Source organism: Drosophila mojavensis, unplaced genomic scaffold, assembly GCF_018153725.1.
Source record: "Drosophila mojavensis isolate 15081-1352.22 unplaced genomic scaffold, ASM1815372v1 contig_49, whole genome shotgun sequence".
Classification (NCBI taxonomy): Eukaryota; Metazoa; Arthropoda; class Insecta; order Diptera; family Drosophilidae; genus Drosophila; species Drosophila mojavensis.
Genome location: NW_025318872.1, coordinates 3445289 through 3471797, shown reverse-complemented (window position 1 = coordinate 3471797; position 26509 = coordinate 3445289). Strand labels below are relative to the sequence as shown.

At 39.7% G+C, this 26509-nt stretch overlaps 1 protein-coding gene, 1 long non-coding RNA gene and 2 other non-coding genes across 4 annotated transcripts; 1 reads left to right on the top strand and 3 right to left on the bottom strand.

Annotated features, from left to right (window-relative positions):
* Nucleotides 1-877: 877 nt before the first annotated feature.
* On the bottom strand, nt 878-2307 carry LOC116803877. The gene is made up of 2 exons (XR_004363889.2): nt 1687-2307; nt 878-1583 (listed from the first exon to the last, which is right to left on the bottom strand). It is a non-coding gene; the product is annotated as an uncharacterized LOC116803877 (long non-coding RNA).
* On the bottom strand, nt 1841-2036 carry LOC6578035. The gene has a single exon (XR_047591.2). It is a non-coding gene; the product is annotated as a U2 spliceosomal RNA (small nuclear RNA).
* LOC6578034 lies at nt 2249-2362 on the top strand. The gene has a single exon (XR_047590.2). It is a non-coding gene; the product is annotated as a U5 spliceosomal RNA (small nuclear RNA).
* A 1595-nt stretch (nt 2363-3957) lies between these two features.
* On the bottom strand, nt 3958-26397 carry LOC6578033 (GTPase-activating protein CdGAPr). The gene is made up of 7 exons (XM_002003922.4): nt 26231-26397; nt 10946-11366; nt 9597-10885; nt 7837-9510; nt 7502-7775; nt 5416-7436; nt 3958-4994 (listed from the first exon to the last, which is right to left on the bottom strand). The coding sequence occupies exons 2-7, from the start codon at nt 11330-11332 to the stop codon at nt 4916-4918; spliced, it is 5724 nt and encodes a 1907-aa protein (XP_002003958.1). The 5' UTR covers nt 11333-11366; nt 26231-26397; the 3' UTR covers nt 3958-4915.
* Between the last annotated feature and the right edge of the window lie 112 nt (nt 26398-26509).

The window sequence follows — 26509 nt, the reverse complement described above, 5'->3', positions numbered from 1 at the left end:
TAGTGGGCTTTCCAGCTTTCTAGAAACTTAGAACAATTTTTTAATTTTGAATAATTGAGATGAATTTTTTACGTTTTTTCGTATTAAATTTCAGGGTTGGCTATGCAAAACGCAGGAAAAAGGTCATCTAATTCACGAATACCTTCGTATATGTACAGTGGGCCAAAAAATAATCAATCACATCTCAAAAAAAAAAAAAAAAAAAGCTCCAGAACGCTGATCAGGCCGGCCTAAAATATTAACAGATCGCCAGGAACAGATTGTGGTGTCTACAGTGGCCCAAAATCCACATACTTCGGATGTGAAATTAAGCGAGAGCCTACAAGAATCCTTTGACAGTAATTTCACCCCGCAAACAGTTCGAAATACCCTGCATAAGGCCGGGTATCATGGTTGTGTTCCTAGGCGCAAGCGTTTTATTTCGAAGGAAAACAAGTAAAGGAGCCTAGAGTTTCCCAAACATCACATAAATAAGCCGGATTCGCTTTGGAGCACCATTAGTAAATAGTAAATAAGCATTTGCGCAACAAAGCTTAGGATAAGTTGCTATTCAAATATATGGAGGTAGATGAATACGCTACAATTGACGTCGCCAAAAAAAAAAAAAGGTAAATTCTCTACGCAAACATACACAGACACATACACACACAAGCACCCACGCATAAACACGCATGGGCTGCAGTGTGCGCTTACTATGAGAACTTAATTGTTAATAATTGTGGACATACGATCTTCATGAAACTTTCAGATCATGATTATAACAATGAAATGCACAAGTCTCTAGCATTTGAAATACGCCTTTTACAAATATACATTCAAAATTTGGAGACTGTAGCTCTAAAGATGTAGGAGATATAATTTTATAACTGATTTTCGATAAGGTTTTTTATCGATAAAAAAGATCGGGATGAGTTATCGATTTTAATGATAAACTGCAATGTACAGGCAGTTGTCTGAGGACCAGCAAATACTTGCTAAGAGAGGAATGGATGCAATTCTTTTTCAAGGGCGATTGGGTATGCTGACGTATGACCGCATTATGCAGCTCGAGCAACCTCCCCAGTACCAACATCTACTGTGATATATCGGACGAGCACACCGCTTGCATCCGATTCAACAAGTTCATCGGGTTTCTCAATCCATCAGTTGAGGCAAATCCATCGGGAAACGTGCAATACCGCTCATTTGCAGAACTTTTTAATAACTCCAATTTAATTTTCTGAGGTCATGAATAATATGTTACAAGTTTCAACAACAATTCTGCCAAGACTCTGGGCGGTATAGCACGTCTCATGTTAGTGTTCACTCGCTTTATTTTGGGACCTACTAAGCTTAATAGATCCTCTGGTGAGGTTTCATTCAGCTCCTTCAACAATTTTGTGTGGGTGTACAGTTCTCATTTGGCATACCACTGTTTCATCCATATGGTGTACGTTTTCGCTTTTGAAGTTCCTTTTCCTCCATTTTTTTTTGTTTTAAATAAACATGTATTGCCATTAAGGTGACGGTGACGATTTTGTTTTCTTCCGTTGACATGTTCACAGTCCAAAACTAGTTTTAAAATGGTGTTCGCGAGCATGTTCCTGAAAATGTTCGCATTGTTAGTACTACTAACTTAGTAGGCAAAATCGGCCAACATGTTTCGTGTAACAAATTTGTCCTTCTTAGCTTGCTTATTATACATACATATGCATATGTACATTCCATCTTTACTTCAATACATAGCAGCTGGTAACAAAACCCCGCTTTGAGTGAGTCACTTTTATTCCTAATTCCACAAATCGGCGACACCTTCCACCCTTATGTTTCTACTAGACTCCGTTTTTTATGATATGTATTATTTAGTTGGGCCGAAATCCCGGCGGTACTGCAATACCGGGCCAACCCGCGACAGAGGTGGAGCAAGCCCCTAGCACTCCGTCTGATTCCAAAAATCAGTTTAACATTTGTTGTTCTCCAATGGAGAAACTATCAGATGTTAAGCTGATAAGAACAGATACTACACTTTGATCTTAGCCATAAGGCCGAGAAGCGATAACTCTACACAGTCAAATATTCAGTACTCCATTGGGCTACAGTTAAAACCAGTTGAGAATTGTAAATGAATTTACCTTGAACACCTTTTGCCTACCTAAGCGGAATTATTCGTGGCATACTTTAGGGGTTGCTCAGGTAGGACAGATTTTTTGTAATTCTCAACTGGTTAACTCGGAAGCAGGGTAGAGTCAGCGTGTCAGCTTGTATTTCTTCACTCTGGCTTCTCTTCAGTTGTCGAATAAATCTTTCGCCTTTTACTAAAGATTTCCGTGGAGAGGAGCACTCTAATGAGTCTAAAATGAATTTTTTGTAGTGCCTAGCAGCTTCGGTTGCCGGGCCAATTGATAATAAATAGAGATGTGACGAGAGTAGATAACCATGAGTTTTCATATCGGTGAATTTATACATTGACACAAATTGCAATTTGCAATGTCTGCTATTGATAGCTCCAAATTAATTCAACAATTAAATACCCTGAGCCTTGGACTAAATTTCTGTTTCCAGACAGTTTGAATTTGAGCCCCTGTAAATTTCGTATGCTTCGAAAATATTGTCTTATAAGTGAATTCAGAGGCACACATATTTCCTTTTTTTAACACGGAAACCCAATATATCACTACATATGTATTTGTAGGAAATTCTTTCGATTGAAGTGCATCAAAAACAAATAATTTAAAAAATGCTCTTTCTAGATGGTCATATAACCATACAATATTATATTATATTTTATAGCGAGAGCTGAGGCCACAGTCTTATATATCTATGTAAAATAAAAAATTATTATAATTAATAAATTTAACTATAAATATTAAAAAGGCCTAATTCTCAGCTCCTACGACCGTGTGTATTTCATATGCCCACAATTCACCATAAGAAAAAAGTTGCATGTTTATGTATGTATATATATATATTTATATTTGTTTAAGTATATGCATTACATTGTTAGTTTATTGTTATTGTTGCTTGCTTGCGTTTTGCTGCTTTAGAATAATGTTTTTGTAGCAGACTGCAGATTGCAGATTTAGCCTGCATTGCAGGAGCCGAGTTTAATGATTGTTATTCAAATACATTATAATAAATATATTTGTGTGTGTATTTATGTATTTGTATATAGGTAATGCGTATATGTATGTATGTAATGTAATGCATTTCTCATCTGTTCCTCCGCTTTAACTGTCAGTCATTATAAAATACAATTGTTTATAACTAAGTTGTGGATTTATCATTGTTGTTTATTATTATTTTCATTTATCAAAATATATCAAATGCTAACTTATTTCTTTTATTTTTATTTTAAAGCTTTCTATTTAGTTATTGTTTGTATTACAATTCGTTTTCTATTTTTCTTTCTTCTTTTTGATCATTTTAAATTTTTGTAAAAAATTTGGCAGCTGGCTCGAGACTAAAGGAAAAGATATTTGCAAACTCTTTAATAAAAACTTTATATAGCTGAAATTTCACTAGTTGATAAAATTTGAAGATATACGCGAGCGAGATTATAGAGCGTATGTATATTAGTTAAATGTGTTAGCTTTTGGTACTGCTCATGTTTGATTTAGTTTTTATTGGTCTTTATCAATATATAAATATATATATGTATATAGGGCAGCTTACAAATATATGTATATTCGCATGCCTTAGCGGGACTTAACAAATTTGCCATTGGAGATGTTCGGAATTCTAAAAACCAGTTTCATTATTTGATCATTATTAATGAACGGCTCATAAAGTGATTCCTAAAATTTGTTTACACTATTGTTCTCTTCGTAGCGAACTGTAACCATAATTAGCCTATAGACAACCATTATGTTTGCAAAGTGTTAAGCTACCAGGTTCTACTCAGACATATACTACGTATGTATTGTATATATCTTCACAATATAGTTGGGAGAGAATGGGGAACAAAAGTTTGTGTTGAAATTCATTTGCATATCTTTTGTATTTTATTCGTTAAGACAGATTTGTTAAGTCCAGTATTTTTGTACACTTACAAAATATTTAGTTTGTATAATCTTGTTTGTTCGCCATGTTTTGTTTAAGCTGCATTTAGTAAAAGCAAGCGTAGAGTATTTACAAGTGTTTAGGTATAAATAAAAATAGTTCATAATTAAAATTGAATTTGTAATTTATTTTTAAGCTTTGTGATTTAGTTAAAAAATCTATATAAATTAATTGCATACTAATAATAAAAATAGTCATAATAATAATCATAATATACTTAAGACAACTCGCTCAAAGTTGCGCCGAAATGCAAAAACTTAAGTTATGTCAAGTTTTTAGAATAAAAACTCTGCGATCTTAATTTACACTTAAATTTAAAATTTTTTTCTTTCTTGTAAAATTTTTGAATTCAACATTTATAAAGCAAATCACACACAATAAACAAACCGAAAAAAAAATCAAGTCAAATGAAATGCAATAATTACACAAAAACGAATAATCATATGCTCTATATACTATATATAGATAAACTTAACGCCTAGAATCTGGGTCTTTTTTTTTTTAGTCATATTCATCTTGAAAGAAAAACAAAATTGAATTTTGCTCTGCTCTGTATATATCGTCTATATATATATATCTCATATCCAACGGCGATTTTTGTGTTGCATGTCTTTGGTGCCGCTTGGTCCAGTATCCAATAAACATATATCTCTGTAGGTATATAAATATACGTATATATGGATGGATGCATATTTGAGAATGCCTTTCCAAATATCCGTTTAATATATAGAATAATTCAAACTAAATAAACTATATAACGCGGCCGCTCCTTTATTCCATTTCATACTTCTTCAGCTTCTTCTTTTGTTATCTGCTACCTATATATATAACTATATATATATATATCATTATTCTGTATTCGATGTTGCCTACATGTCTATTGGTTTTGTGAACGAGATTCGAACATCGCAGTCACATCGCGTATTGAGAATTGTGGTGAGATCTTTTCTCTGTTGCTGCAAATAGAAAAGTAGTTGAGCCGAGTTAATAATTGCCAACTTTTATAACCTGAATTATTTACTATAGGTATACATTATAGAGCATTACACTACATTAACCCTGAAAATTGAAATTGAAATTTACGAATCAGCTGTTGTTACATATATTATATATTATAGTATATTATATCGACAGTTAGCAACTGTTATCCTACATTTTTATGTTACTATGAGCAGAATTGAAATTCGTTTCACTTATTAACTTTTCAGATCTTCAACAACTTATGAACAAAAACCTACTATCATATGTACCTCGGCTAAAAGATATTAAGTGAGCATCTGTTAAAATTAACATTTGTTGCTAACATCTGTTAACAGTCATACTTCTAATTATCTGTAGCTTACTCCCGCTAACCACCCCAACTACACAACTACTTACTTGACACTCGCATTGCTCTCTGTGGATGCTATGGGATGGGGCATGGAGTTCCGAGAGAGACGTTCGCGATTCCCGATGCCCCGCTCGAACTTTCCAGGCATCGTTGATGCGGTGATCGCTGTGATAACGGGCGCATTGTTTTGCGCATATTTCTGGGCAACAGACTTGACCGAATTGGATTGATTGACCGCGCCTCCATTGGTGTTGCTGGCACTGTTGCTTGTGTTGGTGGTGTTAGTGTTGGTGTTGGTATCACAATTCTGATTCTTCTCGTCCGAGATGCTGCGCACACGATGCTGGGTGCCGTAGTCGATCTGCTGATGCAGCGTGCTCTCGGAGCCAGCGCCAGCGCGTGCCAGCTGCTTCAGATTCATATCCATGTCCTTTTGCAGCGAATGCATATCGCCGCGCGACTTTGACTTGACGCGCAGCGATTCGGATGCTTGGAAGTTGTTGTCGTCCGCCGAGTTGAGTTCCGTTTTCGAGCGAGACTTGATGCTGTCTCCGTAATACTTCTGGGTCAGCTGCTGGCGGCGCTCCTCCTTGATCTTGTCGATGCGCTCCCGATCGAGGATCACACCAGTCAAGACACTCTTACGTCCGTTGCTCGCTGGCGGATTCAGTGGCACATTGTTCTGTTGTATCAGCGAAATACGATTCTCGGTGGTGGGCGTGGTGATCTGCTGATCGACCGACTCACTGTTGCGCTTCTGGCATATCTCCTCGGTGATGCTCATACCCGGCAAACGCTTTGGCGGGTTCAGCGTTTTGGGACGCGTGAAATCAAAGCTCTTGCGCCGATTGTCTAACTCTGACATTGGCAGCTGTGGCTGCTGCTGCTGTTGCTGCTGCTGCTGGTTGCATGCGGTCAAATCCTGCAGCTGCTTGCCACCGAACTCGCGTACGAAGGCATTCTCGTCCAGCGAACGCGTTATCTTCTGTGCGTTCGCATTGCGTTTCTTGAGCGGCACGGGCATCAGCAACGGCTTTGGCGGCACTGCCACGGGCGGCAGGCTGAGCTCATTGTTGGGCTTCTTCATCGAGCCGCCACGCTGGCTGAAATCAAAATTCGGTAGTTGCTCAACGGGCGAACTTTCAAATTTGGTTGCCAACTCTTTCACGCTGAACGACGGCGATTTGCTCGGCGGCAGCTGCTCCGAATGCTCCAACTGCTCTTGCTTTTCGTGCTCCATATTGTGCTCGACACTCGGCAAACTGTCCAAACTGTCCAGCTCAATGCGATCACAACTGGGCTGATGTTTCGCCACTGACTCCAAATTCAAATCCGAATCCGTTTCGAGCTCCAGTAGGTCGTCGCTTGCTACGTTGAGTTTCATTTCCTCGCCACGTAGATTCTCGTATACTGTTTTCGGTTTGCGCAGCTCAATGTTCTCATACAGCAGCTGCTCCTGGTCCCGCTGCTCCTCATCCTCATCCACCTCTTGTTCCTTTTGCAGCTGCAACAGCTGTTGCGCCATTTGCGCGCTGCCATCCTCCTCTTCAATCTGCTTTAGGCTCTGACCGTGTCGCTCGTTCAGCATCTGATTAACCTCCGTCACCGAGTTCCTGAACAGCTTCACCTGCTCGTACACAATATTCTCATCGAAATTCGTTTCCAGCAGCAGCGCGGGCTTAGTCGGCGGCTTCTCCTTCTCTGGCGACTTGTACGTTATGCTAATGGTCGACTTGATAGGGCTGCTGATGGAAGCTGCCGGCAGATGCTTGGCGGGCGACAGCGCATTGCTGGGCGTCTGCTCAAAGTCCTCGTAGAGGGGCGAGCTCTCTTCGGTGGCCAGCAGCGAATGCATGCTCAGGTGTCGCTGCAAATGCTGGTAGCCAAACTCGCTGGGCGTCACCGATTGACTAGTGTTGTCCGTGAAATTCGAGTTGTTCGGCGAGCTGGCAGCCTGCAGCAGATCCTTGACGGGCAGCGTAGCACCCCTGCGCGGCTGCTGCTGCGGCTGCAAGTCGAGCGATAGCTCACGTTTCAAGGCATGCATGTCGCGCTGCTCCGGCTGAAACTGCAAGAGAGATGGAGGAAGAGAATGAATATCCGGCTGTTCCATAAATTTCCATTAGAGCTCACCTGCTGCTGCTGCTGACCCAGACTCTCATGCGAGCTGCCCAGATAGCTGGCAGCATCTACTCCCAGCAGCAAGGGTTGCTGCTGCTGCTGCAAGTTGGAAGAGACGCCCGATATGCCCGACATTACAGAGTTCACCATCAGCGGCTCCATATCGTATTGAGGCGTGTTGACGGCCGAGCTATTCTCGGAGCTCTCCGTGTCGCACAACAGCAGCGAGTAGCGCGGACTATGTGAGGGCGTCGTGGGCGTGGGCACAGGTAGCTTGCTGCCATTCCTGTAAGATATAGGACAGAATGTTCAATAAAAATTCCCTATTAGTTGAGTTATCATCTCACTGCATAGGTCTGCTTGCTGTGGCCTCCGGCTTCGCGCCCTGCTGGGTGAAGGTGCCTTGGTAGCTGAAGCGCTCCTTCGCCGCCAGCTGCTCCTTGCGCTTGGCACCCACCTGCACTGAGGGATAGCTGTAGCGCACTGCAGTCGAGGCAGCCGTGGGCGAGGGCAACGGCTGGGCACGCGCTGGCTTCGGCGGTGGCGGCGGCTGATGCACCTCGACGCTGGCGAATTGCTGCTGCGGATGCTCCGGTGTGCCGCAGTCGATGAATTGTATATCTGAGAGCTGATCCTCTAGCTTATAGCGCTTGCAACAGTTCTCGGCGCCAGCGGGCTCATGACCACATGCTCCTTCCTGTTGCTGCTGCTGTGGTTGTTGTTGTTGTTGCTGCTGTGGAGCCACAGACTGGGGCAACGTGCGCGCTGAACTGGGCGACAAAAGGTTGAGACGCGGCTGCTTCTTGGGGCTGGGATTAACGCTGTTCGTCTGACTGGAGAACTCTTCAGGGCGGGCGCGCATGATGCGACGCGTTGCACAGCCCGTTGCAGGCGGCACATTCTCCTTGCCCACCCGCGGCGAGCTAACCAGCGATTCGCTCTCGGAGAAAATGCGCATCTCGGGCTCTTCGCGATCGAAGTTCAGGCCTAGCTCGGAGAGCTCACGCGACGGGCAGGTGGTCATGTGGCCACGCTGCGGCGACTGCAGCAGATCGAAGTAGGAGTCGTGCGAGACGCTGCGCGAATGGCCCACTGTGCGCAGACTGTCAATCGAATTGGAGCGTATGCACAGCTCCATCGGCTTGCCGATGATGCCCAGCGCCGAGTCGCGGCGTGCATCGCGCGTCGTCTCCAGCAACTCAATGGACTTGGGCTTGTCGTGCTTGGAGAGCTCCTTGCTGGCGTGCGCATGGGATGCTTGCACAAAGCAGACGCGCGTGGAGACGTTTGCATCCTTGCTGCTGGCCCCGCCATCGATGATCAGTTTATGGCCTGGTTCGTTGCCCTGGCGCTGACTCCGCGTGAATATCGACTTCCAAGAAGGAGTTTTGTCCGGCTTCCGCTTCTGCCAGCTGCGTGGCACAGACAGCACCGTATGATACTTGTCAGGCAGGCTGGACGGACCGCCGCCCACTTCTATGTAGGAGCCGATGTTGGAGGCGGCTGCCGTGCTGTTGCTCATTATCATGTTGATTGGCAGCGACTGCTTCAGGTCTGTGCCGCACTCGATGCGCGAATGCCGCTCCTGCGCCTCCTCCAAGCTAATCAGCTTCGCACCGCCAGTGCTCAAACTCTTGGGCCGCTCCATCAGCCCCAGCGATTGGTCCTGTTCGCGCTGTTCCACCAGCAGACTCTCACAGTCCGTCAGCGACTCCATGCGCAGCTCGCCCTGTGCAGCAGTCGCTGCAGCAGCTGCCGCCGCCGCTGCGTTGCCCACGATGCTTAGCCGGGCATTGTGATCTTCGAGCGCATCGAAGATGTTGTGACAGTTGCGTATCAGGTACTCGGTGACCACAGCCTGTACGCCCACGCCGCGCAGTGCTGCCACACCCCCTGATTCGAGGGCCGGCGAGCGCAGCAAATTGGGCGCCCAAACAATTGCTAGATTCTTGTCCGTCATCCCAGTCCGTTCGTGATGCTGCGATACCTTGTGCAAGTGCTCCGACAAGTACTTCAAAGTCCTGTTGGGAAGGAGATGATGTTGTTAATACAGGTATAACCAACTGAGAATGATCCTCTAGAGATTCTGAATGTCTCGCACACTTACCTATAGTGCGGCGGAGGTAGCTTTAGCACTGTCTCCTTCATAAGACGCAGTCGCTCGTCCGCCTCGTCGGCCTTCACCTGGATAGCCTCTACAAAGTTGTCGTACAGCTGATAGGTGCACAGCGGGTTGGGCAGCTCGCGAAAATACATCTTCAATAGAGAGCTGACCGCATGAATGTCCTGCTTCATCTCCGGGTTGCCCAGATCTGGGACGCGCTCCTCATCGAAGGCGCGGCGTAAACGCTGTATGTTCGACGTGATGCCCGAGAGGCGATAGATGCCATCAATGACGCCATAGTTCTCAATGAATTCGGCACAGGACCTCAGCACCATAGGAATGTCCTGGCCACTGTTCAGCAAATGCTCCGACAGATCGCAGGAGAACACACGCTCCCTGTAGATGCCGCTCTGCTTGAGGCGCCGTCGCGACGGACGCGACAAGATGAATGAACGGAAGAAGGCAATCAGTTTGCCGTGCTTGCGCAGCACCGGCTTCGTGGGTGAGGCATCCAAGTGGCCCACCAGAGGAGCGGGCATTGGGAAGTTCCTTGGCACCTTGTCGCCAATCGTGGCTACACACGACTGCGGAAAGAATCCCACTTCATAGAGGGACTTCTGCAGGTGCGACTTCTTGCCACGCCACCAAATCGACTCCGCCGGACTGGGCATATCGATGACGGATATCATGTCGCCCACCTCAATGTTAATCTCATCCGGTGCCTGCGCCTGGTAGCGACGCACGCCATAGGCAGCGCCCACAGCGGGCGTGTTTATTGTCCTCTGCGTTTCGCCATCGGCGAGGGGCAGCCGTCGGCCCTTGTTATCCAGCTGGAGCCAGGTGAGTATGGTGCCACAGGTCAGCGAGTCGGAGGCGATTTTAGAGAAGCGTTCCAAGTACTTGGCCACTGCATACTCCACATCCAGCTCCGACTGGAGATCCTCATCTGCACCCAGTTCGCTCATATTGCGCAATCCGCTTATCTTGCGATCATAGACACAGCGATGCAGCATCTCGTCCAGCATTTGCATATTCTCGAAGCTGCGTTTGATCAGAAACGGCTCGCAGCCCTGCGGACAGACGCGTATGATGAACCAACAGTTCTCAGGCGTGAACGCAGCAGACCGCATCGAGCTGTGTGCCAGCTCCCCACCAATCGACTGCGAGGCAATGCTGCTGCCCAGCTGCTGCTCCGACTTGTCATCCAGCAGCTGCACCGAGAGCGCACCCAGCTGCACGCGCTCGTAATGAAAGTGGGCGCACTCCTCCAGCTTGGGAAAGCGACACGATTTCTGCGAATCAAATGGAGCAGGCTATAGTATGGATTCATTTAACAAGCTGTTATCTCTTACGCTGTTCAGGGGCTGCACGGCCATGTGCCTGCTGGGCTTGGGAGGCGCGGCTGTTGGCGGACTGCAGCTGGACTCTGTGGAGGCATTTGAGATTTGTGATGTGTTCATTGAGCCGAACATCTCCTGGCTGTTGCCCAAGCCCAAGGGCATGCCACTCGCCATCATGCTGTCCACGGGCACAATCTTAAAGTTCAGCTGCGCACTGATCGCAGCTGCCGGTGCTTCTGTCTCGAAGGGCAGCGCCGCCTCCCGGGAGCCAATCAATGACTGCTGCTGCTGCAGCTCTACGGAGGCGCTGGCGCTGGAGCTGTTGGCCAGCGCAAGCGAATGCGAGTGCGAATGCGCATGCAGCTGTGCAGCTAGAGTGCTGCTCACCTTCTCTGACATGGCTCTTGCTGACGGACTACACGGATTTTGTCATCTGCAATGCATTACAAGCAAACGATTCATTAGCAATGATAAGTCAGCCAGCTGGCAACAAATTGAGATATACATATATAGAGGTTATCACACATTCCACAGTCGCTTGGTTAGATTAAAAATTCCATATTTATATGGAATTAGAATTTCAATCTTCTCAGCTCCTATATAGTAAGTCTGACGAATTTAATATACATATATAGCGATAATAAATATAAAATTCATATTTAGATGGCCTTACCCTGTCATTTCTTATTTATATTCAGTTTAATTATTAACAAACGTCATTTTATAATCAGACACTATAAAGTTACTTGGAATTTATATTGCAAATTCAGAAATTAAAATTCTGGAAATCTGTTTATTAAATTAATATTTTAAAAAAGTACTAATTCAACTATTTTTATAAATATTCTCAACTTTACTAAATTATTTTAAATATATTCGTTTTTATACCCTGAACCCATTGAAAATAGGAAATCAGGGTATAATGGTTTTGTGAAAAGTATGTAACAGGCAGAAGGAATCATCGCAGACTCCATAAAGTATATATATTCTTGATCAGAACGACGAGCTGAGTCGATATAGCCCTGTCCGTCTGTCCGTCCGTTCGTATGAGCAAAAGGATCTCAGAAGAGCTAAGAGCTAGAGAGCTGAAATTTGGCATGCATACTCGTGTATACCATAGGTAGTACGAGTTTGCTGTATTTTTTCGATAACTAATCCGATAACTTTTTTTATCGAGAATAATCGAAAAATCGACATTGTTTTCAGCCTAATTTGAACACTTTTAGACCTGGAGACTTCAAATTTGCGTTGTATATAAAGTTAATGGATACAAAGATTTTGTAATTTACAGATTTTGGATACCACGCCCCCTTCACCACCAATTTTTAAAAAACGCATTTCAAGTACTAGAGACTTGTGCTTCAAAATGTACACACATATTCACCATATGATTACACTCTAAAAGTTTCATTAAGATCGTATGTCTACAAAAGATAATAATTCAACAAATAAATTCTCATAATATTGCCCAGTCCAGAATGATTAGAGTATCAGCTTGGAGGGTTCAGGGTATCTCCTAGTCGAGCAGTCTCGACTGGAGCCTTCTTACTTGTTATACCCTGAACCCATTGAAAATGGGAAATCAGGGTATAATGGTTTTGTTAAAAGTATGTAACAGGCAGAAGGAGGCGTGGCAGACCCCACAAAGTATATATATTCTTGATCAGGGCGACGAGCTAAGTCGATTTGGCCCTGTCCGTCTGTCTGTCCGTCCGTCCGTCCGTATGTATGAACGCGTCGATTTCAGAAGATATAAGAGCTAGAGACTTGAAATTTTTTTTCCTAGGTCCGTGTATATCACGCGCATATCAAGTTTTTCTTTTTATATCGATAACTACTCCCGATAATTTATTATCGATCAAAACCCTTATCGAAAGCTAGTTATTTAATTATACCTCCTACACCTTTAGAGCTAGAGCTTCCAAATTTTATATGTAGACTTATATGCATTTTATATAATTTCGATTTTTGTTGTAATTTACCCCCCACCCCTATATCCACCCCCTCACCCTCACCTTTGTAAAAGGCGTATTTCAAATACTAGAGACTTGTGCTTTGGAATGTACATACATTTGAATATTATGATTATGTTCTAAAAGTTTCATTAAGATTGTACGTCTAGAAATTAAAATATTCAACAAATAAATCCTTATAATGTTGCCCACACTGCAGCGCAGCACAAGCGGAGTCGCTGCTTACTGCGCAGTTAGCAGAGTGCGTTCTAATACGTGGATGTGTATGTACGTGTGCCGAAAAGAAGTGCAGAGTGATTAGAATATCAGATTAGAGGGTTCAGGGTATCTCCTAGTCGAGCAGTCTCGACTAGAGTCTTCTTACTTGTTTTTTTTTTTTTTATGTTAATTAAATAGATTTACATAATTTTGAAATGTAAACAATTTCTACTTATTAAAAAAGTTAAATTAATAAACAATTCTTATGACCTCAAGTCAAATGTAACTTTGGCTAGGCTATAGCCCGGCCCTGCTTCCTTCACGCTCTCCGGCAATAAATTTCCAATTACTCATAGAGATTTCTGAGCTATTATATTATATTATATAGGGGCACACACACTTAAATATACACATATGGCTACACAAATGTACATGTGGAAAAATGGTTATTGTATCAAAATAATGACGGAAACCGTCATCGAAGGTAGACCCCCATAGAATACTTGCATGACTCTCAATTCAACAGCTACTCAAAGAGCTTTTGTATACTTTGCAGACTGTTTTACACTGTTACAAATAATATTGGAGTTTTTTAAAAAGCTCTTTGCGAAGATTCATTGAAAGTTGTTGAATAAAAAAAGTAAATATTCTATTTAAAGCTTTTGAGTTTTAAAGCTTGGCTTACTGCATGCGAACCCCATTTAATTTTGTTTAGATATTCAATTAAATTGGAATATTATTTTCTATTAGATAATATATTATATTTATTCTGTTTTATTTTACTCTTTGTAATCCATATTACAATTTATTTAGTATTGTATAAAAGTATGGCTCAATTGAAACCTTTTCTATTTATAATGTTTATAGTAAATAATATTATTATAATATATAATAAAGTCAATGGCTTATTAATTTATATATTGAAACTGGCACAAATACATTGACTTAATTGAATATAATGAAGTTTTTGTGCGAATGTTTGCGTAATTTGTGACACTGGAAGCTATGAGCGGCTGTTGGCGTTTACTTTCTAACAACACGCACGTATTTACGAGTACGAACATATGTATATATGTATGCGTGTATATATATATTTTTATCAATTACCGCAAGCCGTGTTCTACTTTCAAAACTCTCTATGGGCAAATACTGTGAGCCGTGTCTGGAATTCCTTTATTTGGAATAAGGCCATTGGCTCAGACTTAAGGATGTAGCACACTCACACTCGCACACCCATATTGATATATATGTACATATATACATTTAAGTGAGATATATATATATATTTGAGAGCATATCCCATCTATAAACAGATACGATAAATATTTATAAGCAACCGGTTGGCAGCGCCGCCTAGCGGCAGTTCTGATTTACAGGCGACACCAAATGCATGCATTTAAACTTTCATAAATTAAGCTAGCAGGGGGCGCGGCGGGGCGAGGAGGAGAGTACTGCATTCGATGTCTGCGACTGAGACTGAGACGCACGCAAAACTGAACGAAAGATAGAAAAAGAGTGAGAGAGCTAGAGTGGAAGAGAGGGAGATGGGCATACATAGACTAGAGGCAGCGAAATCGCAGAGCGAGACGGAAACGAGTTTGAGCAGGGGCCGAAGAGGGGTCGTTGCTGTGCTTGGCAGTGGACATCGGGCTGCAGCTGCATGGCTGTGTGTGTGTGTGTGAAAAAGAGGCAGTGAGTGGGGGGAGACCGGCTTGGTTTATAAAATGCATATTAAAATCGTTGACGCTAACGGTCCGAAAATGCAGCACATAAAGAACTACAAAATGAGCAACAACAACGTGTGCACATAAAACGTCGTTAATCGAAATAAACAATTTGATAGAAACAAACGGCAAAACGAGATGGGAAATTTAAAAAAAAGAACAAAAAGTCAACCGCGAAAACCGACGCAGACAAAATGAAAACACATAAGAAATGAGCATCGATCAATGCGGTCAAACGTAGCTGTAACAAAACGGGATATGGGATAAAGTCATGAATAAGCGCGTTAGATTAAGCATTATTAATGATATCTCAGACATTCGGCCCATTATACACTATACGGTTTGTTTGTTTTCGATATCATTTAGGGTCGTTTTGCGATGATTTTTAATGAACTTAAATAGATTTGAATGATTGAATAAGTAGATTTAGGACGGATCTTTATATTCTATATGTTATCTTTAACGTAACATGTTTATTGCTTTATTAAGACTTACGATGGTGTAACGGTGTTCGTATAGAAATAATTAATTACATTAATATACATACATATATAAATATAAATTATATACTTAGCTTTAATATTCTTGTGTATTATAGCTAACTTTGTAAAATAAAAATAAATAAAAAATAAATATAAATATAATATAATATAAATACATGAAAATTAGTATAATGAATAATAGTTAAAAATACATGTGAATATTGTTATTTATACAATTAAATATATATTATAATATATAAATATAATTCATTCTCATATATAGGAAAAATCATAATAAATAAATTTAAATTTACACATGAATAATAGTAGTAATCAGACTTTTGATGATATTTATGGTGTTTTAAATAGATCGTTAAGGTTGTTTATATTTGAGTTATTCTCCAATAAATGGCCTATAAAAAGCTCTCAGCCAGTTTATTGGTTTTGACCAATAAAAGTTGCTCATGATCGGCTGAACTGCTATTATTATTATTTGAACTTAGAAACAAATCCTAACTTTTTTTAGCAATAATGGGACAAATTTACATTTACATTTACATTTACATTTACATTTACATTTACATAGGAATTATAATTGGTATATATAAGATATAAATATATTGCATGTGCCCACTTATCAGATTTTACCAATAACTACGATACTCTTTAGCACGGTTTTCAACTATGGTTAGAAATATTTATATTAGATATCATCTGCATGTGCTTTCCGATAATCAATATGCTCGACCAACTGTTTTTCGTTTCCTCAAATGTTTTTCTGTCTTTCAATTCACAATTTGTATTGCTGCAATTGTCGTAATCGGTTTTTCTTTTTGTACAGTTATTTCATGCATATATATCATACGAATTTTATCTCTCGCCTTGGCAATGTTGCGCTTGATTAGCTGTTGTAGTTGTTTTTGTTGCTTTTGGATGTTGCAATTGTCAGTTGCAGCTAAGTTTTAGCTGCAAAGATGAAGACATTTTCCCAGGCAAAAGACCGAATCGAAAAACGAACCCAAACGGGCGAACGGTCAGCCGAATCATGTACCTCACTTTCTCCAATCAATTAAGCCCCATGTACACTCGCTGTGTATCTGTGTCTGTCTCTTTCTCTCTCTCTCTCTCTCTCTTTTTCTGTGTGTCTGTGTTTGTGATATCAATCGGCCTGCAGCCTCTGTAGACTAATTAATGCTATGAAATAACTTAATATTGAACAATAGTTGATGACTTTTTAATAGTCAGGTTTTTACTTTTTTCTTTTTTTATCTCTCACGACTGACCCAATTGAGGCAAGTAGAAATGCATCAGATTAAAAGAGTTGCCTGACAGATACTCTGTAAAAACAAACAAATATAAGCCTTTCAACAAGTTTAAATGTTAGCTGTAAAAATTACACTTTTCAGAAATTGTATGTATAGGATAGCCAAACTGGAGAATAATAAACAGAGTTTGTTTATTCATTTAAACAAGGGTATTACTTAAGTATTATTAATCAAGTATTACACAACAAATTAAATAAAGTTTCTTCTAGCGAAATTGCTACTATATGGAATATAGAGTACCTGCTCAATAATGATATTTACTGTCCAGTTCTAGCAAAGACTCAGATGAAACCGGCATTAACCGTTTAGCTGAAAGCTGGATAGTCTTCTTAGGAGCTTCTTATAGTAAACCAGCTTAAAATGTTAGGCTGACTGTGAAATATCCTGTAATAAATATCAGATGTGATGATATGGGAACTCTTTTAATGTCCACTCTAAAAACCTATTTAGTTTCTAACTGCTTACAGGATATACCTCAAAAGAACATCGCAGCGATAAGTAAATGCTAGGGATTATGTTTATTAGTGCAAGCAAGGGTAATCCCTTCATTGCCTGCCCTCTACAGGGTATACGTGCATGCAAACCGCTTTGGCTGCTGGACTAAACTCAATTGAATCAAGCTGAGCTGCTGTGCGTGCGAGTGTATCTAAGTGTGTTGAGATACTTAGACTCGCATTTAATAAATGCACATTGCACACATATACACACACACACAAACACATATTGTCTGTTGCAGACAGAGGCTTGTGCTAATTTATGACACTAACTGGGTCACAACTGCCTCTGTTGGCGTTTCTAGAGCGAGAACAGATAGACAGACAGACAGAGAGACAGATGAACTAACAAATGATGTTGCGAACCATAAAAGACTAGCAACACACATACATATACATAGTACATTGTGTAGATGGCATGCATAACGTGCTTAACTTGGCTGTCAGTCAGTCTGTCCGTCTTTCCATCCGTCAGTCAGTTAGTCGGTCGACAGCTCATTTGGCGGCTGAGTCCCTGACAAGCTCAACAAGTGCAACACAATGGAAGAGCAGCTCCTCCCAGAGGAAGTGGGAGGAGTCGAAACCACATCCCAGCAGACTAGAGCTACGGGAAATGTGGCGCTGTGATTCTAGTGCATTAAGTGCTAATGGCTTCTAGGAAACGTAGCAAAAAACAGAGTACATAAATAGATCTGCACTGCGTGAGAAATAAACAGCTGCTGATTAAACAAAAGCTGATAAACTGATAATATTCTTAACTTTTTTGTTTTCATTTTATATTGCTTACAACTTATGTAAATTTCTTGCGGAATTTTAACCATATAGCTTTAAAAGATCTTGAGATATGAGTATACACAAACAAACGTTTAGCTAGAAAGTCCTCAGCTAATAGATCACACTCTCAACTTACTTTAAAGGTTTTAAACAAACTAAATTAAAAGTCTACACGATATCTAATTATTAAGTATTGAAAAAGTATTTTATATAAACAGCATGAATATAATCTAAAATTGAGGTTAGAGAGAGCTCAAAAAATCTAACGATATTTCAGCTTAACAGCTCAATAATACTTTGAGATATTCAGGTGACTCAAAAAAAATCCTGAGATATATAAATTCATTACAACATATCATAATCGTAAATGTTAGAGAGAGCTCCAACTAATATTGAGATATGAAGGTAATCCATTTCATATTTCATCATTCGACTTATGATTAGGTAATATAGTTTTAGAGATCAATGAAATAGCTGTGCCTGAGTCTTTTATTTTTTAATGCTTGGTTTTGTTGGTCTATTATACCCGTTGATAATTTTTAATAATAGAACAATGATGAGGTCTCAGTCGCACTTCGAGCGGGCTTTATTACAATTACTTTAATTGCCTCACAATATGGCGTAATTATGCCCGTTGCTATAAATACGTATGTATATATTAGCATTAGCCAAGCGATGACTGATGGCTTCATAAATGATTCACACAACGGCCAATTAAAATTATATTTATACAAACTGTATGCTATATGCTCTGCCACAGTATTACAATTGAATACAATGCGAATTTCAAATTTCTCATGGACAATGACTAATGAGAGCGCATAAAAAGTCATTAAACTGACCAACTTCAATGACTATACTATATACATATTAAAGTAAATCCACTACGGGCCAACTATGTCTTGCAACCCACTGAAAGCCGAATTGTTGCTCCAAGGCTGCTTAATTCCGGTTCCATTGCCGAGCTACTGGTTGCTTATCTCTCACTTGCAGCTCGCTCGAGGCTGAGTCGCATCAATCTGCACAACAGTTGACAGAGTCGAGATCCGAGAATTGAGACCCGAGACCCGAGACCCGAGACTCGAGACTCGAGTAGCGGCACTTGCCAGTCGCGAAATCTGATCTGATTGTCTCTCACTGACTCACATTTGTGCATTTGTTTACATATGCTCAGCCTTTTCCGAGGGAGCTTTTGTGTCGTGCCCCCTCCAGCTCTTTGATGGGCTGACTCACCCATAAGCTCGGCAAAGGCTGCGGCTGGGGAGGGGGCATGCCCTGTAATTAGTCTAAATGTAGCTGCACATTAGTCAACACTGGCAATCGCTTTCGTTGCGTTTATTTTTAGTTGTGGCCGCCCGCCCAGCCAGCCAACTGCCAACCAGCAAGCCAACCAAGCAAGCAGTCAACCAACACTTTAGCCAACTCTCTCATTACAGACATACCTCGTAATTGCGCAGCTTTCGACTTCCGGTCACATAACACAGGTGCAGCCGCAAATCGTTTGAATTGAAAGCACCAAACTACAGCTTCAAACACCGAACTTTGCATGCCCTTGCTCGCTGAGACACTAAAAGAGTTTCAGCAACAGTTAAGGGTAAGAGGTTATGACTTTCTGTTGCGAAAATGCATAGTTTTGAATGTGAGTATTGAGTGTAAATTCATATGATAAAATTATAAACTAATTTACATTCGCATGATACGATATTCGAATTGTGAACTTTGTTCAAGCACATGATTCAAGTTTTATATGATGGAGAAACAAATGGGCCATTTCTATTGTTAACTAATTTTAATTCATATCCGAGATCTGTTATAATCATATTTGCTGATTGGAATATACATAAATATGTAAATCCCACATAACATATGTAAAACACCAGTTTATCAAAGATTTCAAAAACCAAAATATGTCAAGATATTTCTTGTGAACTAATTAAGAAGCATTTAAACAACTGGTTATTCGAAAAAGCCTCTAAAATTCTTGTTTACTGTCTAAAGGTTTATTTATAGATATATTTAAGAAATAAAATAAAATAGAAGATTTTTTGAATAAAAATAGTTTAAAATGTCTATATAATATATATTACCTATATAGGTATTTTTAGGTTACTTTCGTAGTTACTCTATATAAACCTAAAATAGAAGTACATACATATTGGATATTTTCAAATATTTGTACTAAAAAACTGTTTTTTTTTATTATATAGCACTTTTACATATTTCTCTGCATGCTATATAGAAACGTAAAACTAAAAGCGAAATCGTTATGTGTTTCATGTTAATCTTCAGACGTTGACATTTTATGCAGAATTTCGCCGGGGCTCTAAAAGCTAGGCTAAGCGCTTTGAGCCATAAAACCTAACCTAGTGTCATTTAACGACGCTGACGTCGCCGCTACCGTCGCCTTCGCAGCCGCAGTCTCTGCTCGCGTCAGCGTCGACATTTGGCGCGGCTTCAGCCGAGCGCACAGGTACACACAAAACTTTTTAATGGAAGTGAAAGTTTTTGCGCGAAGCCAGTGTCTAAAAAAAAGGCATATAAATACAAACGAAAAAACTACAAAAAAACAAATTTTGCCCAGCATACATGCCGCATATCTAAATAGTTTTTATTTGCATTTGCATTTTTTTTATATTTTTTCGGGTTTTTAGTTTTTTATTGGAGCTTTTAGCGCCAGCAGGGAAATAATGAAAATGAAAATAAATAAACATAAATTAAGTGTACAATAAAATTGCACATTAACAAATATGCGAAACAGCTGCTGGACTAGAGCGCGGACCAAAATATATTTAGAAACAAACGACAGCAACATTTGCATTTCTTTTTCTTCGTAGTTTTGGTATTCCATGCGCATATGAATTGTTTAAACAAAGTAGAAGAGAACTCGCAGGAAATTAAATAAAACAATGCGAATGCGAATGCCAATACGAATGAATGAAAGTTGAGCCATGCCTTATGGTTGTATCAAATGCCCTGTTTATTCAGGCACACTATACTTTAGACTCTAGATATAAATATACATATGTGTACATACATACAGGCATAAATATTTCAATAATTCGTACGAGAAATTTCAGTTTCATTTGTTTTTGCCATTTGCCGTTTATTTGTTGCTGGCATTTCGGTGGATGCTATGTTTAGATATCTGTCAATACGAACTTTAGACAGGAATTTATAAAAATAGAACTGCGGACTTTTATACGCCGAGTTTACACACCGCATTTCACAGGCTGAACTGCGATGGGACCATAGCCGTTTAGGAAAAGGTTCTATTTTCATTCTAAAGAAGATACAAGAAATCTTGCATCAAACTTTAAGGGCGTTGAAAAACAGGTAAACAGCAATCTGATCATATAGGGATGATCTCGCTGATTCTATCAAGGGATATAATAATAAAGATATAAAGTGGTTCCTCTGCAGGATTCCGATAAAATACTGTTTTACCGTGCAATTATTTTATTCTAAGAATTAATATAGATACGAATTAACTTGAAAGAAAATTAATATCTAGATTAATGACCTGGTTTATCAATCAAAGGACATTTTGTAATTTCAAATATGCAAATTCTATATATAATACATATGCCTTTTTATTCAAATTCATAAAATTTCATTTCCATTGTAAATACAGGCTCGTATCTATTAGATTTCAAGCTATATTGAATATCAAAGCGATATGCGTGATTCACTTGTAAATGCTGATTTTATCAAAGAAAAGTCCAGATAGTGTGTCACATGCAATGAGTCATGGTGAAAACCTGAACTGAATGCCAAAAATGTAGCTCGCAGTAGACAGCATATGCTTAGAGATATAGAATATTTTATATATATTGAATGTATTATAGTGCTTATTCGGCATGCAAGTCAAATAAGCTGATAAATGAGGTTCACATTTGTAGGCTCTGCAAACATCTGAATAATACGTGATTGTATGGAGTCTATAGATAATAGTATAGCAGAAATTCTTATCGCTGATCACTAGCAAAATTTGGAAAACTTAATTAATTTTAGAAAGTGAATGAAGTGTTTTGTAAGCGAATCATAAAATGTTATCAATATCATATCAATATCATGTATGTAGTAATTAACTGTAACTATTTAGTGTTACAGCATTATCTCATTATATAAAATATAAATACTGACGAAACAACATTTTTATACCCTGAACCCATTTTCAATGGGAAATCAGGGTATAATGGTTTTGTTAAATGTATGTAACAGGCAGAAGGAGGCGTGGCAGACCCCATAAATGTATGTATGAACGCGTCGATTTCAAAAGATATAAGAGCTAGAGACTTCAAATTTTGTTTAAATGTCCGTATTTACAGCGCGGATAGCGAGTTTATCACTGAAAATCGATAACTCATCCCGTTCTTTTTTTATCGATAAAAAAAACCTTATCGAAAAGCAGTTATAAAATTATATCTATTACATGTTTGGAGCTAGAGTCTCCAGTTAATGTATATTTATATGCATTTTATACAATTTCGGGTTTTGTTAAAATTTACCCTCAAATAATAGAGGCTTGTGCTTTTGCAAGTGCACGCATTTCATTGTTATAATCATGATCTAAAAGTTTCATGAAGATCGTATGTCCACAAGGAAAGTTATTAGAGAATTCAGTTCTCATAGTAAGCGCACACTGCAGCCGATGCGTGGGTGCTAGCGTGTGTATGTGTGTGTGTGTATGCGTGTGTGCGTGTTTCTTGTGTACGCAGAAAGACTCGAAAAATGATTGAAATAGCTATTGCTCGAAGGGTTCAGGGGTTCTCGTAGTTGAGCAGTCTCGACTAGAGCCTTCTTACTTGTTGTATATCAAATTGCTTTAAAATTCAGAATTTACATCATTTCTTGTTTAACAAAAAGTTTATATTATTGCGGAATTGTTATTATTTGCATTATTTGAATTTGATAATTCATTCATATCCTTGAATTATTTATTAACAAACTTATTGTATTTTTTTTTTTTTTTTTTTTTTTTTTTTTTAGTTACTCAAACTTGAAAATTTTACAGTTTTTCAAATTTCTAAGCTGTCTTAAAATATTATTTATATATTTTTGTTATCTTGATGATTTTCGAGTGTGATATAAAAACATAATTTTGTTTGTAATCAAATTAGTATTCATTTATTTCGATATATTTGCATATGCTAAATATTTGTAAGTAGTGCAGTTTAAAATGTGATTCGTGTTTTATTGGCTTGTTTTACAAAATATTTGCAAATTTTATTCAACTATTTGGAATTTGAAATTGAATTTTCAGCACTTTGTTTCTAAGGCGCAGTTCATAAAAAAAAAAAAAAAAAAAAAAAAAAACTCATCAGCTCGATCATCAGCAACAATAAATATTATGTTATTCGTTTTTTGTTTCATATGACTGCTGACAACAACAACAGCAGCAACAAGAACAAACAAACAGCAGTTGTCAGTTTCAATTTAAGTCAATTGAGCTCAATTATTTGATACGCAGATGAAAAAACCCCGCGCGCCACAAGTTTCTGTTTTTATATGTGGCGTCTGCTCAAGTGTGTGCGTGTGTTTGTGTGTGTGTGTGTGTGTGGGCTTAGCTGGTATGTGACCCTCGAAAATGTTTTAGAATGTGGGCGTGGCCAGAGCTAGAATTTACATGCTGTAAACAATAAATAATATGCAAAAAACGCGCAATGTGAGGCACAGGTGTAAACAAATACAAATACAACAACAACAACAAAAGTAACAACAAACTTGGCAACAAGACAAGATCCACAGCAGCAACAACAACAATAACAGCAGCAAAAAACGGGTGTAAAGTCATTTTTTGCACTTGCTTGTTATATACCCTGTAAGATATAGTAAATGGGGTATGCATGGCGTAAAGTGCATAAGAGAAATGATCGGATAAGAGAGTATTTTTATATTTTAAGTACTTAAATATTTTGATATATGTTTCGTATTAATATAATTTTAACTAATTCATTAACTTATTTTAGCAACTATAAACTATTATTGTTTTAAAAAAATTATAATTATTTCTTTTTATTATTATTATTGAAAATATATATTCGGCGAATTCTTGTACAAGTTATTGTATTGTTCTGTTATATTACCTCATTTCACACTCTAGAGTATGCTTACGTCCAGCTTACGCGCACCAACACTTACTTGTTTTGACAGCAGTTTTTTCTGCTGCTGCTTCTTTGCTTGAGGTTTTCAGACTTTTTGTAAGCCCCAACGAAACAGATGTTACCCAGAGCACCGGCAGCAGCAGCAGCCAGTTGGTCAGTTATTGGCCTAAAGCAAGGGTTATTCGATGCCAACCAAAAGACAACAACAACAGCAAACAGTAGTAAGTGTGGGCGTGTGTGTGTGAGTGTGAGTGTGTGAGCGGATGTTTGAGTTGAGTGCACAGCTACCGAGGCGCAACGGAATTAATCGAACTCTATGCGCACGTTATGCTTCAAACACGAGCCAAGCACACACAAACACATATAGTATATACATACATATATAAATGTGTTGCATCTGTAGTTATCTGGCAACTTGACACGTTTCGGTCTGAAGGCAGTTTTCATCGCTGTGGCAGCTATAAAAATGTGCCATAATCGTGCGCAGTCGCAGCGCGAATCTTTGGCTCGAGCAGACGTGAGGCACATAATAATAACAGTACTTGTTATACGTTATATCGAATATAACATATAACATACAGCATAATGAGAAAGCTTGCCCAAAAAAAACGATATACATACATATATTTTTGTATATGTAAATAGTATGAAAGAAAATGGGGAAAAAATAAGACAGCACAATTAGAAATCGAAGAGAAACAAAATTGAGCACTGTCGAACGGCAAATACTCTTCAAGGGCATTTTCTTTTATTGTGCACCCTGTGAGGATCTTCAACTGATTCGATGTTTTGCTTATATGCTATAATTATTGTACAGTCTGCAGGCTAAAACAAGTCTTTGAAAGGGGTTGAAAGTTATAAGAAACAACTTATTCCATCTTGATCCTTGTGCAAAGTAAATTTTCACAAAGACCCGGGTAATTTTGTAGTGTAACTCTTGCAACAGCGAACAAAAAGGAAAGGCTTTTGCGACAGGAGCTGGATTTTTTCATTTTATTTTTTCTCGTTATTTTGGGAAAGTAACGCGGCGACTGGCAGTGGCAGAGGCAGAGTTGATGGGAAGAGAAGAGAGGAGAACAACGGTTGCCGCAACTGGAGCTGCTGGTGAGTTCAATGTCAACGGCGTGGACACACTATTTTCTTTTTTATATAATTGTTTTATTGCCACTTCCGTGGAGTTGTGTAAAGGAAACCCACAACTAACTAAAGTATGGCCACACCTAAGCCAAAGCCTCGAAAACAAGTAAAAGCAAAAAACAAAAACAAAAAACAGTGGAATGAACAACAAGCACAAGGAGGAGGGGAAGGAGCAAACAGTCGGGCGGCATTTACAGCGCGAAATGGGGTGGAATGTGTTAAAACAGATAGAAAGACAGACAGCGCAAGAGTGAGGAGTGAGGAGGAGGGGGGCAGACAGACCAGCAGGCAGCAGGCATATGGTGGAGTTGTCTCAGGTGTGAGTGTGTGTGAGTGTAAGTGTGGCCAGCGGGGTGACATAAATGTAGTGTAAAAGCAACAAAATAATACGCGTACACACACACTCTCACATCATCTATATACACAAGTATTTGCCCTTTTACATACCAGCAGCAGCAGCAACAGCAGCAGCAATAAAAGCAAAAGGCAAAATGCGTACATTATGCGAGCGGCGATCCATGCGTGGGAATAGGAGACACACACAGAGAGACAAACAGATAGGGAGAGAGTGAGAGTAAGAGGCGACAAAAACGTATGACGACAGCGCACACAGAAGCTGCGGGGGGGTAGGGAAGATGTTGACCCTCCTTAAAATGGGGCGTTGTTGTAACACTCTGTAACGGTTATTTGCTTCTTTTTGTTTTTGCCGTATTTGACACACAATTCGCACTGATGGGAAAATTTTAAAACAATAACACAATTAATGCAGACAGCGTTTTGAAATGCTTTAGAGTGGCAGAAAAACAAGCGTCTATTATTTATTATGCCTTCTTTAGTAATACACATACACTGACACACATTTTTAAATAGAAGAAGAAATATATTTCTGCTGCTGCTGCTGTGAGCAGCATATCTTTTTCTTTTGCTTTTCACACACTCACACTGGCACAAACGCACATACACACACTCGCACACAAGTACAGGGGCCAAGCAAGCGCACTCACACATACGGACTCACATACATATTGGCAGACATGCTAGTTCGGCAGCCGCTTATTCAATAAATTGTACAAACATTAAACACACCTTAATTGCACATTGAAGCACTTGCATATAATTGTAATTAGATTACAACATTTCAAGCAGTTTTCACTAGCAAAAATTTTGCAGGGTTTTCGATTGGAAACGCGAAAACAAAAATTACGGCGCACGCATGAACGACCACCGAACCGACAACGACCAGCTAAAAAGTACTACTGAGCGTGGTGTGACCAAGTTCCGCTAAACGATACCTACTCGTTCGTGTAGTGTTGCACAACAAATTTGATTACTGTAATCGATTGTATAATATGCGATAGTAGTATA

Coding starts and splice junctions, on each gene's coding strand:
- LOC6578033 (XM_002003922.4), bottom strand. CDS start 11,332: ATGTCAGAGAAGGTGAGCAGCACTCTAGCTGCACAGCTGCATGCGCAT. Junction 10,886..10,945: donor CCGTGCAGCCCCTGAACAGC/GTAAGAGATAAC, acceptor TTTGATTCGCAG/AAATCGTGTCGCTTTCCCAA. Junction 7,776..7,836: donor ACAGCAAGCAGACCTATGCA/GTGAGATGATAA, acceptor TATATCTTACAG/GAATGGCAGCAAGCTACCTG.